This window comes from Sarcophilus harrisii, chromosome 4 (assembly GCF_902635505.1).
Source record: "Sarcophilus harrisii chromosome 4, mSarHar1.11, whole genome shotgun sequence".
NCBI lineage: Eukaryota > Metazoa > Chordata > Mammalia > Dasyuromorphia > Dasyuridae > Sarcophilus > Sarcophilus harrisii.
Window position 1 is genome coordinate 284,775,825 of NC_045429.1, and position 15,947 is coordinate 284,791,771.

The following is a 15,947-nucleotide window of genomic DNA, read 5'->3' on the forward strand; positions in this document are numbered from 1 at the left end:
ACTCAAATGACCTAAGACTCAATACTGTTATTTTTCTTTTTCCCTACAAGCCCCTCAAGGAAACATAGCTTTCTAAGAATATTTACCAGTGACAAAGAGAACAGACTAAGAGGAAAATTCCCAAGATGTTGTTAGTTTTGAGGTTGGAAAAGGGGATTCCAAAAGTCTGGGGTCATAGACTGGTATTCATGAGGTGTCTCAAAAGAATTTGCAGGATTGGTCAATCATTCCCAAGACAACTCAACCATAGTCAACTATATTAAACTCAGCTGAAAATAGCCCAATACAATAGAACTACATCCTATATTCTTGGAGTTATCAAAAAATTTTCATTTAATAGATAATATCTATCGCTCATAATCTTGGGGGAGGGGCAGGCAGATTGTGATTTTAATCTATTGTCTGCCAAGGTTTCTTGGGCTCAAGCAAATTCTCTGCTTAAACCAGGAATGTAATAATCTAGAAGAGAATGGTTATTTCCTTTCTAGTTAGGTTTCTCACTGCTCTTATCTAAACATTCCATTGGGCTGATCCCTCCTCACTTCTATGCTATCCCTCCCTTTTTTTCCCCACCTCTCCCTAGGCATAGAGATCTCTTCCTTGTGTCAGAATGGAGGGCTCTGCATGGACAAATAGTATGTTCCATTTCTGTCAGTGCCCACCTGGATTCCAAGGCAGCTCATGCCAGGACAAAGTGAATCTATGTGAGTCAAGGCCCTGCCAGCATGGGGCTACATGTTTGGCCCATCCCAATGGGTACTTCTGCCAGGTGAGAGGGACTGAGGTACAAGAAAGATTCAGGGAGCTTGGAGAAGTGGGAATACAATCATATTGAAGCAGTTCTAGTGGTAGAGAACTGAGGTGTGACAATTGATGTGAGAATCCTCTCTGGATCCGGCACAATCCAATGTGAAAAGAATTCAGGAAGCTGAAATCTTAGTGGCAAAAAAGAAAGTTTTATTTTTCACTAAGAAGCTCTTTCTTAGGACAAATCTCTTGAGATTTGCAAAGAATGTGTTAACAGAAACCTATTTTATGAGCAAATCTTGGGGCTGGGGGCAGTTTGAGCTGATTATCAGACCAAGATCTCCCAAATGAATGAAATCACTTTGAAGAATTTGGAATTTGGAATTCCTGAATGGGGATCCAGCTACTGAAAAGATCAATAGGGGGTGATTTGCTTAAGATCTCCGGTTAAATGATGCTGCTTATCTTAGAAAAAGGCATGTGGAAAATATGCCCCTTCCCAGACTCACCCTGAATCTCCCCTCTTTTACGTATCAAAGGGGACACAGTTTCAGAGTGACTGTTTTACAGATTAAAGGGAACATAATTTCAGAGTTCACCCCCGTCAATATAAGTAACAACAAAGAGATATTTGATTTGGGAGAAGACCTTAAGTTACAGAGTTGGAATAGTTAAGTGTTGAAGAGGGGGACAAGGAAATGTGTTACCTAAAGTTTAGTTGTATAAAACAGCGATGTGTTTGTATGTTTTGTCATTATAATAAGATGAATGACTTAACACTAAGTCTGGATCCTGAGTTGAAATTAATAGATGGTGATGAGTTATGTTGAGTGAAGAGGATAATAATTGAGCTGTGGGGATATATGGGTAAAAATTATTTTATTTTAGATCTAGAAAAATCTTCAAAGATCAGATTAGTCCAAATCCTTTTTTTTTTAAACTTTCTTTTATTTATTTATTTATTTATTTGTTTGTTTGTTTGTTTGTTTATTTATATTTAATAGCCTTTTATTTACAGGTTATATGCATGGGTAACTTTACAGCATTGACAATTGCCAAACCTCTTGTTCCAATTTTTCGCCTCTTACCCCCCACCCCCTCCCCTAGATGGCAGGATGACCAGTAGATGTTAAATATATTAAAATATAAATTAGATGCACAATAAGTATACCTGACCAAACCGTTATTGTGCTGTACAAAAAGAATCAGACTCTGAAATATTGTAGGGTAGAACAATTCTAGGTATTGGCTCAAGGATTCCCTTAACAATCTTTGATAAATATTTAAATTATCCCTTCTAATTTCTATTCTAAAATTGGCTTGCAATCAGTGATATCATGCATCCAGAACACTTCTTTTCCTGCACCTCCACAAATTTTTCATTTCTGCTTTTCCTATTTTTAAGGTATTAACTATGTTATTACTCTCATTCCCCTTAACTACAATAACAAGATGTCTATCATAAAAAGAGTCACCAATAACAGAAATTGGCAATAGCAAAGGCATTTTTCACAATAGTTGTGATGCCTTGTTCCTGTCCCGTGCACTCGCCATCGAAATCATTCTAAACTGATCCCAAGGATGTTTTTTCAAAAATTGTTAAGGGAGTCAGGGAACCAGTCAAGGCCTTGGGTTGTTCGGCCCTTACAGAGAGCAGGTCTCTAGTAATATCCGGACCGGACTCTCCCTGTGCGTGGACTTAAGTCAATACTGCCGCTCAAAAGGACAGTTTCCATTCAAAGGTGAGGGTGACGTCGGCCAACGGAGTGGAAGAGTGGGAGATGAAGCGTAGTGTCAGGGTTTCCCTAAGGGACTGGGCTGGAGGTGAATGCAGGGGATCCAGACCCCAGCAGGGAGAGCGGTGGGAAGGAAGGAAGGAAGGAAGGGAGGGAAGCAGGGGAAGGGGAGCGGGGGAGGGGGGAGAGGGGGGGAGGGGTCCCCATCTCCCCGGCCACAAAACAGAGCCCCATTGTCTCAGAAGATGACGTCACCGGCGCAAGGCTTCCTGCCCCGGGTGGCCATCCCCACGGCACAGCTTCCCGCTGCTGACCAGCAGAGGGAACCCCAGCTCTGGCCGTCCCTTTTCTCTTATTTCCAGTCCCGAGAGAAACTTCTCCCAGACGCCTACCCGCAAGGGACCCAATCCCCGACTCCAGACCCGTCCCCTTTGCCTCCCTAGGAGGGGCCGCCAGTGCCCTACTCCGGGCAGGAGCGGGCAAGGCGCTCCGGTCAGCGTGAAGCCGCTTTTCCCCCTGACGCAGTTGGGGCTAAGTGACTTGCCCAGGGTCACACAGCCAGGACGTGTTATAAGTGTCTGAGGCCGGATTTGAACTCAGGGCTGGGGGGCAAAGTGCAAAGGGCGGCTGATGAGGGGAAGCGAGGAGGAGGAGGAGGGGGCAGAGAAAAAAAAAGAGGGGGAAAGTGGGCAGAGCCAACCCGTGACTTGGGAAGCCGGAAAGTCTGGGAGAAAGCGAACCTCCCTGGGAGTGGCCTTTCCCTGACCCCACCCGCCGCTCTTCCCGACTGCCCGGGAGCTGCCGGGCCTGGCCCCCGCGGCCTGCGGACGCTCCCGGAAGAGGGAGGGCTTCCCGAGTCGCGGCCCTCTCTGCGTCACAAAGCCTGCCTCCGCTCTCGGGATGGCAACAGGACCCGGAAAGGCGCCTTCCGGCCCGCCAGGACGCTACTGGAAGGCGGAGCTTTTCCATGCGGCCGTGTGGCGTCAGGAGGAAGAAGCCGAAGCGTTCCCTCCCCGCGAACAAGAACGAACGTCGGGGCGCGGCCTTTCCCCGGAGGCGCAGAGGCTGCCCTCCGCGGCCTGAGGCCCAGCTAGCACTACTACTGCGGCAACGAAAGCGACCGCCCGGCAGCTGGGCCTACGATCGGGTGGCTCTAGAAACCTGTGGTCCCATCCCCAGAACTCCGATCCCTCCTCAGAGTTCCTCCATCCCCCTGTGTTCCCCAGAACCTCGGAGTGAGGCCCCTAGGCCGAGAAAGTCCTGGCGGCTGCTGGGAATCCAGTGCATGCTGCAAGCAGCAGTCTGGGGGTCTCCCAGATTCTAGGCCATGGAAATCCTCCCCCACCGTGGAAATAGAGGGATATGTCTGCACCTAAAATCAGTTTTTACCCCCTTGATTGAACAATACTTTCCCTGAAATGGGAGAGAACCTCGCTATCCCTTTCCTGCATTAAAATGGACACTGTATTATACTTCAAAGGAAGGGGGGAATACCATTATCACTATTGCCACCCCCAAACAAGATTATGCCTGATGAGGAGCTAGGAGCAACAGAAACAGAAAAAGGGACAAGCAAATCCCAAATACAGGGTTGCTGGGAGACCCCAAAACTGGTGTGAGGATTGCCCCCAAAAGAAAGAAAAATAGGATAGGAAATTGTTTTCCCTATATAGATGACTTCCCATGGGTGCCTGCCTCTGGAACAATCCAGAACTCCATGTGTTTCTCCCCTTACCCTAGGATGAGATCACTTAAGGATGGAGCATCCAGTCATCTCCCCACTATCCTTGATGAACTGGATTCTGTTATCTCCTAACAAAGCTAACTTCATATATCACTTGTTCCTTGTTCTCTCTTGGATCTGAAGAATTGTAGAGAAAGTGAGGGAGCATGGCACAGAATTGGAATGGGACTTCTCACATACTTCCCCCCCAAAAAAAAAAAAATTTGTCCAGGAATGAATAGTTCAAATGCTTGTGGGGGGAAAAAAAGATAACTTTGGGGTTCCCATAGAGAATTTGACATCTATCGTCACAGCAATTAGGTGAGATGTAAAACTTCCCAAACTATCTTCTTAACTCAATGTAGGAATCTAAATGCCACCTTATTCTTTGCTGACATTCCCTAGTACAAATGCATAGTAGTCACTTAAATAACTAAAGGACAAAAGTTATTGAAATTTTGAAAAAAAAATACTTAATATCTTTAAGAAGATGTTTACTGGTCTTCTGGCATTATAGTCATCTTGTTCAGGAATTAGAGACTACCTAATGCTTAGAGTCTTTAGGAAACCGAAGGGCTAGACATTAGGAAAACACTCACCTGTGTGTCCTTAGGCATACAAATCCATGAAGCCACATCCTCCATCATATTCTCTCAGAGCCAACCCTGCTTACCATCAAATGACTTTCACAGTCCAGAACTGACATATAGTTATCTCTATTCAAGAGATCCAGAGGAGTTGTTACATCTCCTCATTCTAGTTTCTTAGCCCTCAGTACTGAGAAGTTACCCCTGCCCCAAGAACTTGATTCTTCCTAGTCTTGACTTTCCAACCCTATCTTACATTATATATCTTTGTATTTAGCATGGAGTTTGAGAAACAGGATCATAGGATGGTAGCCAGTAAAGACCTTAAAAGAACCCTAGTGCCATTATTACAGAATAATAGATCTAGAACTGAAAGGCACCTCAGAAGCCAGTCCCAGAAATAAGTGAAGGGACGTGAAAGTTCACACACGTCAGAAGTTAGATTTGAACATAAGTGCAAATCCCAAAAACTGTCTTTCCCCCATTCTATGCTGAAGAAACTTAAATGGGAGTGTGATTTCATTGAAAATTCCTTTAATAAAACAGACCATCCATGCACATCTTCCTACTCTCTTCTATTCTTGTTCATGCCTTCTGTTTGCCACAGAGCATCTCCCAAACATGTTGGACACCATTCCAGTTTCCTTTTAACATTGTGAGGTTGCCCATTAGCCCCCATTTTGCCATCTCAGTAATCCACTCTCATTTATAATGGATTACAACATGCTCCCACTGCCATGTGCTTCTCCATTGTCCTCTGAAATTCATTTTTCAATTCTTTGGAAACTGTCATATCATGTTAACTCACAACCATACAGCACTTTTGGAAACTGGTATTTAAAAGACAGGAGTTTGTTTCAAAAAGAAGCTTCTGTTGGAGACTGCAGAGTTGTTCTACCAAAACACTGCATTTATACAAGTTGTAAATACTTATGATATAATCAACTGATGTAGAAGTGTCTCAGATTCAAATTCCTCATTCAAGTTGGAGGCATCTGTTCATAGCAGGAAGTTCTGACGCAGAAGAATTTCTGGCAAGTCACTTGGTCTCTCTGAACCTCAATTTCCTCATTGGTAAAAGTGGCATAATATTGGAATTCCTATTTCAAGACTTCTTTGCTTTTGTTTCTTAATGAAGAAAGTGACAGATAAATGTGAGGTATTGTTATGCCTATTTCCCTGAGTTGTTTTTCCTCAATCTCCCTGGTGGCAACCCCCTTCCAGCCATTAGGACTGAGACAATTAGGGCTAGGAGCCTTGGCCACTCTGGCATTCCAAAGAGTCATAAAACTCCAGGTGGCTTATCTCAAACACTTGGTTTCTGGCTCAGACATCCTATCTCTAACTTCTTCACTTATTAGAATTTATGATCCTTCCTTTTTTTATTATAGCTTTTTATTTACAAAACACATGAACATATGCATGGGTAGTTTTTCAACATTGACTCTTGAAAAAACCTTCTGTTCCAACTTTTCCCCTCTTTCTCCCCCACCCCCTCCCCAAACAGCAGGTAGTCCAATATATGTTAAATATGTTAAAGTATATGTTGAATACAATATATGTATACATATTTATACAGTTATCTTGCTGCTCAAGAAAGAGCGGATCTAGAAAAAAGGTTAAAAAAACCTGAGAAGAAAAACAAAAATGCAAGCAAACAATAACAGAAAGAGTGGAAATGCTATGTTGTGGTCCACACTCATTTCCCATAGCTCTCTCTCTGAGTGTAGCTCATTCTCTTCATTACTGAACAACTGGAACTGGTTTGGATCCTCTCAAAGATAACCACATCCATCAGAATTGATCATCATAGAATATTATTGTTGAAGTGTATATTGATCTCCTGGTCCTGCTCATTTCACTCACATCAGTTCATGTGAGTCTCTCTAGACCTCTCTGAAATCATCCTGCTGGTCATTTCTTACAGAACAATAATATTCCATAACATTCATATACCACAATTTATTCAGCCATTCTCCAATTGATGGGCATCCATTCAGTTTCCAGTTTCTAGCCACTACAAAGAGGGCTGCCACAAACATTCCTGCACATAGAGGTCCCTTTCCCTTCTTTAAGATCTCTTTGTAACATTGCTGGATTAAAGGGTATGTACAGTTTGATAACTTTTTGAGCATAGTTCCAAATTGCTCTCCAGAATGGTTGGATGATCCTTCTTTACCCCCAACCTGTCAGAAATGAAAAGTTATGGTCCTTCCTGGAATTCCAGCTCACCAGTGCTCTACCCACCCCTTGCCTTTGTTTCCCTGATCACTGGAGCCCTATAAGAGTCTCTTGAATCCCTGAATGCTGAGACAAGAGTCCAGTTCAGCTAGCCGGGGTCAACATGAGTCCTGTTTGGCCATGGATCCTGTTTGGCTGCCAGTCCAAACTCTCCACTAATAAAATATTAAAACGCTCTCTAATCTCTATCTTGCCTCAGTTTCTCCAGCATTACAGTATCACTAATACCTTCCTGCCTCCCAGCATGAAAGAATCTCTCCAACCTAGGCAGATATGGGGGGGGGGGGGGGGGGAGGAGAAGGAGGAAGAGAGGAGATTTGCTACATTGAAAGATTATTCTACTAGGTCAGGGGGTATTCCCTAGGGGAGGGGAAGGACTGAGGGTGGGGGAGGAGAACAGCCTGAGGAGTAAAACCACTTCCTCTACAGCTAGTTCCTGTGTTGACAGTCAGCTAGGAAGAATAGAGAACCTGTTATGGGGGAGGGGGAGAGAAAGAGAAAGGGGGAGCAATGTTGCAATCTGATAATCTTGATAAACCTATTTCTCCTCATCAACATCCACTTCCCCAGGACCCTCAAACTGAGAATAGTGGGTTTTATTGTATCCCTTTTCAGTACTTTCTTGAGGATAAGAGACTGCAGGGGAGGGTGGAAAAGGGGAACAGGAGGAAGTTGGTTGGGGGAAGGGGAAACATCACTAAGAGGGATGGGCGGGGTTTGGGGGGGACTAACCCAGAACCCAGCTTCCTTCTTAGAACCCAGGCATCGAGCCCTCAAGTTCTCCCTCAATCCTATTCTATCTCCTGCTATCTTCTAGGGCTCAGGTGTCCAAGTCTACAACCACCACTACTGCCTCCAATCCCCTTCTCACCTCCCCCTACTAACGGGGATGGAGACAGAGAGACTCCAGGAAGAAGAAGAAGGTGAGATTGAGCAGGTAAGCAAGGGAAAGTTGGGAGAAAAGCAGAAAGGAAAATAGGGACAAGACAACAAATTTAGACTTTTAGAGAGACAAGAGTATACAGAGAAACGATGCCTTGGAATACCAAGCCAGGCACTCTTTCTTGCCTTAAGATTTGTTTACCTGGGATTGAAGTACCTACTTATCATTTTCAGAGCCTTCCCCCAGATGATCAAGGCTGGCCCCCTCTCAATACTATCAGACCTTGGAGATCTGCACCCCCAAGTCCTCCTCATTCCAGAGATCAAAACAAAGGTAATCTAACTATTATTTCTCTGGTGCCATTTTAATCATTATCTCGACCTTATTTTTGGCCTAAGTACCAATCTCAGATTTGATCCTAATCTCATTTATAAGACACTCATTTCTAACTGGTACTCTCCCTTAGTTAATTCAGAATTTTCATCATGCCATTCCCTAAGTGTAACAAATATGCCTTTTATAGTCCCCCAATATCCAATCTCCCCATTTACAGCTTCTCCTATCCTTAACTCCTCAACCTCCAAATCTCTGATCATCACCCCCTACACATACTTCCCCAGACCTAGGACCCCGCTCCGCCTCCATGCTCTCCCTGCAGACAGAACTCTTCTTGGACTTAGTAGCAGAAGCTCAGTCCAAAAGGCTTGAAGGACAGAGAGCCACCTTCCACATTCCCTCTGGCTCCCTAGCCACAACCTCAGTCAGAGTCCAGGTTTCAGAGGACAGAGACCAGCTCTACAGCACCATCCTCAGTCACCAGGTGAGACCAGAGCCTTCCTAACTTAGGTATGAGATCCAGTCTGCCCCTCTGCCCTCAGATTCCCTTTCACACAGCACTCACTTCTCTAATGGACCCAGAAATTTGCATCACCCCCACCTCCTCTACCCTTGTCTGATTTTATCTCCACTTTTGCTCCCTTCGGTGAGAAAATGAGGTATCCAGCCCCAACCAGTTCTTGAATCCTTCCCTACCCAATCCTCTAACTCCAGGACATCATTCCTCAGGACCTCAGGCATCCAATTTCCCCCTCCCCTGCTCACCTTACCTCTACCCCTCTTTCTCCCCAGTGCCAACGTATTGAAGCTCAACGTTCAGACCCACCTCTTCCACCAGGAGGGCAAGAGCTCCTGGAGCTGTTGTTGAGGGTGCAGGGAAATGGCCGAATGGAGGAGCAAAGATCCAGACCTCCTTCACATACCTGCTGAGCTTTCCCCTCTCCTGCTGAAGTTGGGAGGTTGTGGGGGAGGTCAAGTGAGGAGTAAGGGACTGAGAGCACTGTCTAAAAATTGTCTCAGCCTAGGCCTGTCTACAGGGGATATCAGGAATTGCAGAAAGCAGTGAACAATCAACTCCTCACCTCCGTTCTTCTCTATGGGTGATACTGAGACCCCTAAAGTTTCCCCACTGAGACCAGGACATCTGACATTCCTCTAAGAAAATCAGATTGGGGCTAGGAAGGACAGAGAATAAGAGCAATGTAGGAGAAAGACTGAAAAGGGGGAATCTTGGTAACTTAAATCCTCCCAGGAGGATACCCACACCTTTGTCCACTTGGATCTGAACTGCTGGGGTCAGAATAGAATTTAGTCTTAAGGAATGACTGAGAAACTATCCAGATCCAACCAGATATGTACTACCTAGGAACCTTCCAGGGGGAGGGGGAAAGGGACAGCACCTCTACCCTTACAACTTGTTCCTCTCAAAATACAAACATCTTTGTCCCCTAAGGGGGACCAGTTTTATCTGCACTCCCTCCCAGTCTTCCAAGAAGCCAAGACCTTTGAAGGAATAAGAGTGCTGCCCTGTATAAACAACTGTGGCCTCTTTCCCATCAGTGAGGGTTGGAGGAAAGAGACTGGAACTCTCCAGCCCCTTCACCCTTCCACTCATTTCATCCTTTGAGAGGACAGGATGAAAGGGGGAGGTCCAAAGACAGGGTGATCTGAGACATCACACCCCTTCTGCTTAATCCCACCTCCCTGAAAGCATATTGTTTCAATTTTATGAATAAATTTAATTTCCATCTCATTTGAAGACTGGTGACTGTGAGGGGGAACGGGATCTTTGGGGAGAGGAGCTAAGGGGAAAGGCCTGAGGCAAGGGCTGGATAGCTCTTTCCTTTGTCTGGCTGCAGGCCAGCTCACCTCCGAGGCTGGTTAATTACTAGCTCATTAAGCTTCGGCTGGAGACCTCCCTAATTACATACTTACCCCCTCCCCTCTCTGCACAGCTCCCACACTCCTGGTCTTAATTAAGTAAGACAGGGAGGGAGTCTTTAGGACTAGAAATATGAACAGAGCTGTCCAAGAACCCAGGCACCTGGCACCTCTAGCCCCATCCCTTATCAGGAGTCGAATGCCACCTCTCCCTCCAGCCTTTGGTTTCTTTCCCTACAGAATATCAAAATAAGCATCAGGCCCTTAACTCTCGCAATTCCAATCTTCTCTCCGAAAGAACCTTCTCCCTATCCCCTCATCTTTCTCTTTTTTCCCCACCTCTTCTTTGGTCTCTGTTCTTTGGTCTATCTCTCCGCCCACAACTCCTCCCTGTTCCTCCTCTTCTCTCTCCTCCTCTTCCTCCTAATCTCCCCTCCCCCAGCTTCCCCCCTCCTCCCTCCCGCTCTCTCACACACACCCCCGCCCGGGCCTCCTCTCTCTTCGGCTCCATTTTCTCCGCCGCCCGGGGCCGGGGTCTCCTCTGGGGGGGCCCATCCCATATCTCAGAGCTTCCCCCAGGGCAGGGGCCCCCCAGGGAGAAAGGTGGGGGGGTGGCAGTAGGAGTATCGGCCCAAGCAATTTTTCAAGAAAAGGGGGGAACCCGGGAGAAAGGAGGGACTGATCTGGGAGGGGCTCCGGGGGGAGGCCCCCCCCCCAGCCATGGATGAAAGGCTACTAGGGCCGCCCCCTCCAGGCGGTGGCCGGGGAGGCCTGGGGCTAATAGGTGGGGAGCCAGGGGGATCTGGGGAACCTCCCGGTGGTGGAGAACCCGGAGGGGGTCCTGGGGGGGTCCCAGGAGGACGGGGAAAGCAGGACATCGGGGACATCCTGCAGCAGATCATGACCATCACCGACCAAAGCCTGGATGAGGCCCAGGCCAAGTGAGTCCCCCCCAAACCCTTTTCCAAATCTGAGACCTCTTCACACATACGGGCTTTTGGGACCCTCCCCCATATTCTGACCCTCTGTAGTTCTCTCACTGTCTTTTGGTCTTTCCTAAATCCTCTCAACTACTCTATCTCTTCCTCCCTTACTCTAAGGAATCCCTAGACCTGCTGTACACAATGTCTTTAGGTGCCTGTGAATTCCCTAAATGCTTAGCCTGCTCCTGATCTTTCAGTAACCCCTAAGCCCCTTGAAATATCCAATATTCCAAGGCTGTCTTTTAGTACCCAATGTGGGATTTTTATCATCACAGCATCTAATACCCCCACTCACAACCTTACCCAAATCACTTGATCACAACCTCCTGGCCACCCCTACCCTAAACTTTTAAGTAGGAAAGAGCTTTCCCCACTCTTCTACTCTAAGCTTGCCCGAGCTATTCTTATATTTAACCCTTCCTCATATCTTCTCTCTAACTTCCTCTTAGGGAACCTCCAAACTCCTAGCCTCACTGTCTCCTGGCCCCCATTCTTCTCGTATAAGCCCACTTATCTCCCCCAATGACCCTCCCAAACTCTTCCATACCCCTTCGAACTCATTCCCCCATGTGTCCCATAACATACACACACACACACACACACACACCCCATCACTGGTTTCCATTTAGTTCTTTCTTCTGCGCTATTCTCCAAAATCTAGGACCTGATGCCCTGATCTGGCCCCATCCCAATTTCTTTCTACTTTTCTGACTTCTCCCTGTAGTTCTCTCTCCCTTCTTGTCCCTCAACTTATTCTACCTCTTCCCCAATTCTCACATGCTTCTTGCAGTGACATTCCTATCTCTTTCTCCTTCCTTCTTTTGTTCTTCTCCTCCTTCTCCAGGAAACATGCCCTGAATTGCCACCGAATGAAGCCTGCTCTTTTCAGTGTCCTATGTGAAATCAAAGAGAAAACGGGTATGTATCCCCCCCCCCCCTTCCCCTAATATACACACTCCTTTCCTGGGAATGAAATCCATCTCACAATAGAGACAGTAGGAACAGGTCTGGGTCCCTGAAGAATGAGAAGGTAGAAAAAAATTGGGGACAGAACTTGCAGAATTCCCAAGGGAAAGAAGAGGCTGCTGGGTAGTTAGATACCATAGACCTAAAGCTTAAAAGGATCTCAGGGGCTATCTAGTTAACCCCCTCATTTTACAAATGAAATAACTAAGGCCCAGCCAGGTTTAAATGAAATTGCCCAAAGTTCTGTAACTGTTGGAGATAGGATTTGAACCCATCCCCTGAAACCCTATACTTTATCTTGCATCCCAGGCCTCAGTATCCGAAGTTCACAAGAGGAAGAGCCCGTGGACCCCCAGCTGATGCGTTTGGACAACATGCTTCTGGCAGAAGGGGTGGCAGGACCAGAGAAGGGAGGAGGGTCTGCAGCCGCAGCTGCAGCAGCAGCAGCCTCTGGGGGTGGAGTGTCTCCTGACAACTCTATTGAGCACTCTGACTATCGAAGTAAATTGGCCCAGATCCGCCATATCTACCATTCTGAGCTGGAGAAGTATGAGCAGGTACAGACCCTTGGGCCAGATGAAGGAGGGGGGCATTGGGAGGCTGTCAAAGGGGTCTCCTCATACAAACCTGACTTCCTGATCACCCTCCCAGGCATGTAATGAGTTTACTACCCATGTGATGAACCTGCTTCGAGAGCAGAGTCGTACACGACCTGTGGCTCCCAAGGAAATGGAACGTATGGTTGGTATCATCCACCGAAAATTCAGTGCCATTCAGATGCAGCTCAAACAGAGCACGTGTGAAGCTGTCATGATCCTTCGCTCACGGTTCCTGGATGCCAGGTGACTTCGAAATCTAGGATCCTAGCCCATAGCTCTTTTACCAGCCTCCTTCCCTTTACTGACCAACAACAACCCTCCCCATCACTCCAAATCTACTTCCCAAGGACTCCAACATTCTCACACACCCTCTCCCTGTCCCTGCAGAAGAAAACGCCGTAATTTCAGTAAACAGGCCACTGAGGTCTTAAATGAGTATTTCTACTCCCATCTGAGTAACCCTTATCCTAGTGAAGAGGCCAAGGAGGAGCTTGCCAAGAAGTGTGGGATCACTGTCTCCCAGGTAATGGTGTCAGGTACTACAGAATGAAAGACTTTTGTATCCTGAGAAGAGAGGGAATGGAGAAGAGTTGGCAAGAGAATAATAAACTGAGAGGGGAAAGTTATCAAGTCTTGGAGGGAGGGAGCAAAGGAGGGCAGTCAAGTCACAGGGTTTCAGAAAATGCTAGTCTTCCTCTTAAGTCCTCTCCTCTCCTCTCTCTTTACTTCGAAGGTCTCTAACTGGTTTGGCAACAAGCGGATCAGATATAAGAAAAATATTGGGAAGTTCCAGGAAGAAGCAAATATCTATGCAGTGAAAACTGCTGTGTCTGTCACTCAAGGGGGGCATAGCCGTGCCAGTTCCCCTACACCTCCTTCTTCTGCAGGTTGGACTTCCCACTACTCTTATTCCATTGGTTTACATTCCTTGAATTTGCTTTTTTTCCTGTCTTATCCAAATTGTGGCAGAAAGGGATCCTATCTAGTTTGAGGGTGACCAAAATGAGACAGGGTTTGGAACACATCACAACGTATATGTAGTTCATGCCATCTTAGAGAATTTATCCCTTGCCTTCTCTTCTAGCAGAAAAGATCCATAGGAAATGAGGTGAAATCTTCCCTTTCTGGATTGACAGTTTATTCACCAATCTCTCGTGTATGGAAGTAAACCCCCAGAGAAACAGTTTTGTGGTGCTTTGGAAATCCTAGGTAGGAATGATAATTTAGTTTTCCGTCTTCCTCTATTCTTTTGCCTTTCCATAGGCTCTGGTGGTTCTTTCAACCTCTCAGGATCAGGAGACTTGTTCCTAGGGATGCCTGGGCTCAATGGAGACTCCTACCCCAGTTCCCAGGTCAGTTGCACAAGGCTATGTGCCTCCTTTATACCTTTCCCTCGCCCGCTAAAATATAGCACATTGCATTATTCTAGGATGTAAGAATCACTTCTCTTGCCTTGTTCTCTCTTTTCCCTTGGGACATAGGTGCCTTTTCTTTTTCTGGCTCCCTCTTCCTCACCCCTCCTTTTGCCTCTCTCAGGTGGAATCACTCCGACACTCAATGGGCCCTGGGGGCTACGGGGAAAGTCTTGGGGGAGGCCAGACGTACAGCCCCCGGGAAATGAGGGTGAGTCTATATAGAATCACCCCTACTCTCCCTAGGATCAGAAAGATGTCCTCTACACTTTCCTTCCATACCCTTTCTCAAAATATGAGAACTTCCTCCCTTGTGATCCTATGTGTCTCTCTCCTTTCCTAGGCTAATGGTGGCTGGCAAGAGGCAGTGACCCCATCTTCAGTGACATCCCCAACAGAGGGACCTGGAAGCGTTCATTCTGACACGTCCAATTGATCCAGTCTCTGTCTCAGGGGTGGGGGCACATTGGATGACTCCTGAAGAGGCCCTGTACATTCAGTGGAACACACCCCACCCAAAGGAGAAGCACAAGGCAGAGGGACAAATGGGGCTTTTCCTCATGAAGAAGGTGTCTCAGTGCTAGGTGTGCAAACCAGAGAGTGGGAAGGATTTCCTAAGGGATCCTTCTCTGTTTGCTTCATTTCTCCCCTCCTCTACCCTACTTCTTTCCTTTAGTCTTATCTCTCTGTCTCTCTCTCCCTCATGACTTATTCCTCTTGCCCTCCCCACTCCACCCTATCCCACTTATCCATTCTAGAATTAGGCAGAGACGCCACCCTGCCTGCCTAGTGACGCCAAAAATGGAGACAAAATTTTTGGACAGAGGACACAGGCTATGCCCCCTGTGCACCCCACCCCCTGCCCCCTAAGACAGCTCTTATTACCTCATATGCAGCTCATCTTAAACCAATAGAATTGCTCGGTGGACAAGAGTGTCTGACTCAGATATCTACCTCGAAAGGGAGTTTCTGCTACTTTAGAAAAATGTTGACAGGCTTTGGATTTTTTTTTTTTCTAAAAAAAAAAAAAAGAAAAGAAAAGAAAAAAAAAGAAAACCTGGGATTCATCTGTTGGTTTTTTATTTTTTTTTTTTATTTTTAATCTAGGTTTGTTTTGTTTTGTTTTTGGTGAGGAAAGGGGTTAAGTGTATTGTTTCTTTTGATTTCTTCCTTTCCCATATTAGGGTTAATAGCCAGAAGTGTTGGATAGGGGGGATAAACAAATTTAAGAGAACCTGCCAATCTCACTCCCCAAAAGGGTCCATCAGTCTGATCTACAGGATATGTTGAAAGAGGAGAATAAAACCCTCCCTTCAGACCTTGCTGGGTACTGAGAACTTTTCATTTGCATATGCAAATAAGCTTGCCTCATTCTTCCAGATATCTGGTAATAGGATGACTAAAGGGGATAAATGACCTCCCCAGGAAATCACTTAAGGAATGGGTCAGCAGAACTGAGGACTGTGATTTTAAGGGAAAAAGTGAAATCACCTGCCCCTTCTCCCAGGGACTAACACATTTTAAATATCTGTTTTTGCATTTTTCTTTATTTTATTGTTATCCTAGCTTTGGGGGGAAGGGAGGCTTATTGCCAAATACATTAAATAGGAGGGTATGCTTGTTGTCTCTCCCTCAGTTTCTCCAGAAATGAGGTTTCTGATCTTAGCCCAAAATCTGGGGTGTAGAGGAGGGAGAGCAACAGGGGTGAAGTGGGGGGGTGGGGTAATATTAGAAATGTCCCATATCTCCACCCTTCTCCCCTCCTGGCTAAACTCAAACATCCTCAGGATTTGGTGTGTGTGTGTTGGGATGAGAAGACTCCTCCCAATATAGGGATTCTGGGGTAGGGTCAG

The 15,947-nt window shown here is 46.2% G+C and overlaps 2 protein-coding genes across 8 annotated transcripts; both read left to right on the forward strand.

The window, feature by feature from the left end:
• Nucleotides 1-578: 578 nt before the first annotated feature.
• On the forward strand, nucleotides 579-10,006 carry GPSM3 (G protein signaling modulator 3). Of its 6 annotated transcripts, none has more exons than XM_031965113.1 (5): nucleotides 579-704; nucleotides 7,852-7,957; nucleotides 8,151-8,250; nucleotides 8,576-8,737; nucleotides 9,046-10,006. In XM_031965113.1, exons 1-5 carry the CDS (start codon nucleotides 611-613, stop codon nucleotides 9,181-9,183), a joined length of 600 nt encoding a protein of 199 aa, XP_031820973.1. In that variant the 5' UTR covers nucleotides 579-610; the 3' UTR covers nucleotides 9,184-10,006. The 6 variants fall into 6 exon arrangements, with proteins under 6 accessions (XP_031820973.1, XP_031820976.1, XP_012404380.1 ...); XM_012548926.3 differs by lacking the exon at nucleotides 579-704 and adding an exon at nucleotides 754-769 and having other exon boundaries at nucleotides 7,852-7,971; nucleotides 8,538-8,737; XM_031965115.1 differs by lacking the exon at nucleotides 579-704 and adding an exon at nucleotides 2,474-2,489 and having other exon boundaries at nucleotides 7,852-7,971; nucleotides 8,538-8,737.
• Nucleotides 10,007-10,570: 564 nt separating this feature from the next.
• On the forward strand, nucleotides 10,571-15,706 carry PBX2 (PBX homeobox 2). Of its 2 annotated transcripts, XM_003768920.4 has the most exons (9): nucleotides 10,572-11,075; nucleotides 11,962-12,035; nucleotides 12,393-12,640; nucleotides 12,735-12,925; nucleotides 13,070-13,205; nucleotides 13,416-13,569; nucleotides 13,946-14,034; nucleotides 14,219-14,305; nucleotides 14,438-15,706. In XM_003768920.4, the coding sequence occupies exons 1-9, from the start codon at nucleotides 10,855-10,857 to the stop codon at nucleotides 14,528-14,530; spliced, it is 1,293 nt and encodes a 430-aa protein (XP_003768968.1). In that variant the 5' UTR covers nucleotides 10,572-10,854; the 3' UTR covers nucleotides 14,531-15,706. The 2 variants fall into 2 exon arrangements, with proteins under 2 accessions (XP_012404378.1, XP_003768968.1); XM_012548924.3 differs by lacking the exon at nucleotides 14,219-14,305 and having other exon boundaries at nucleotides 10,571-11,075.
• Nucleotides 15,707-15,947: the final 241 nt, after the last annotated feature.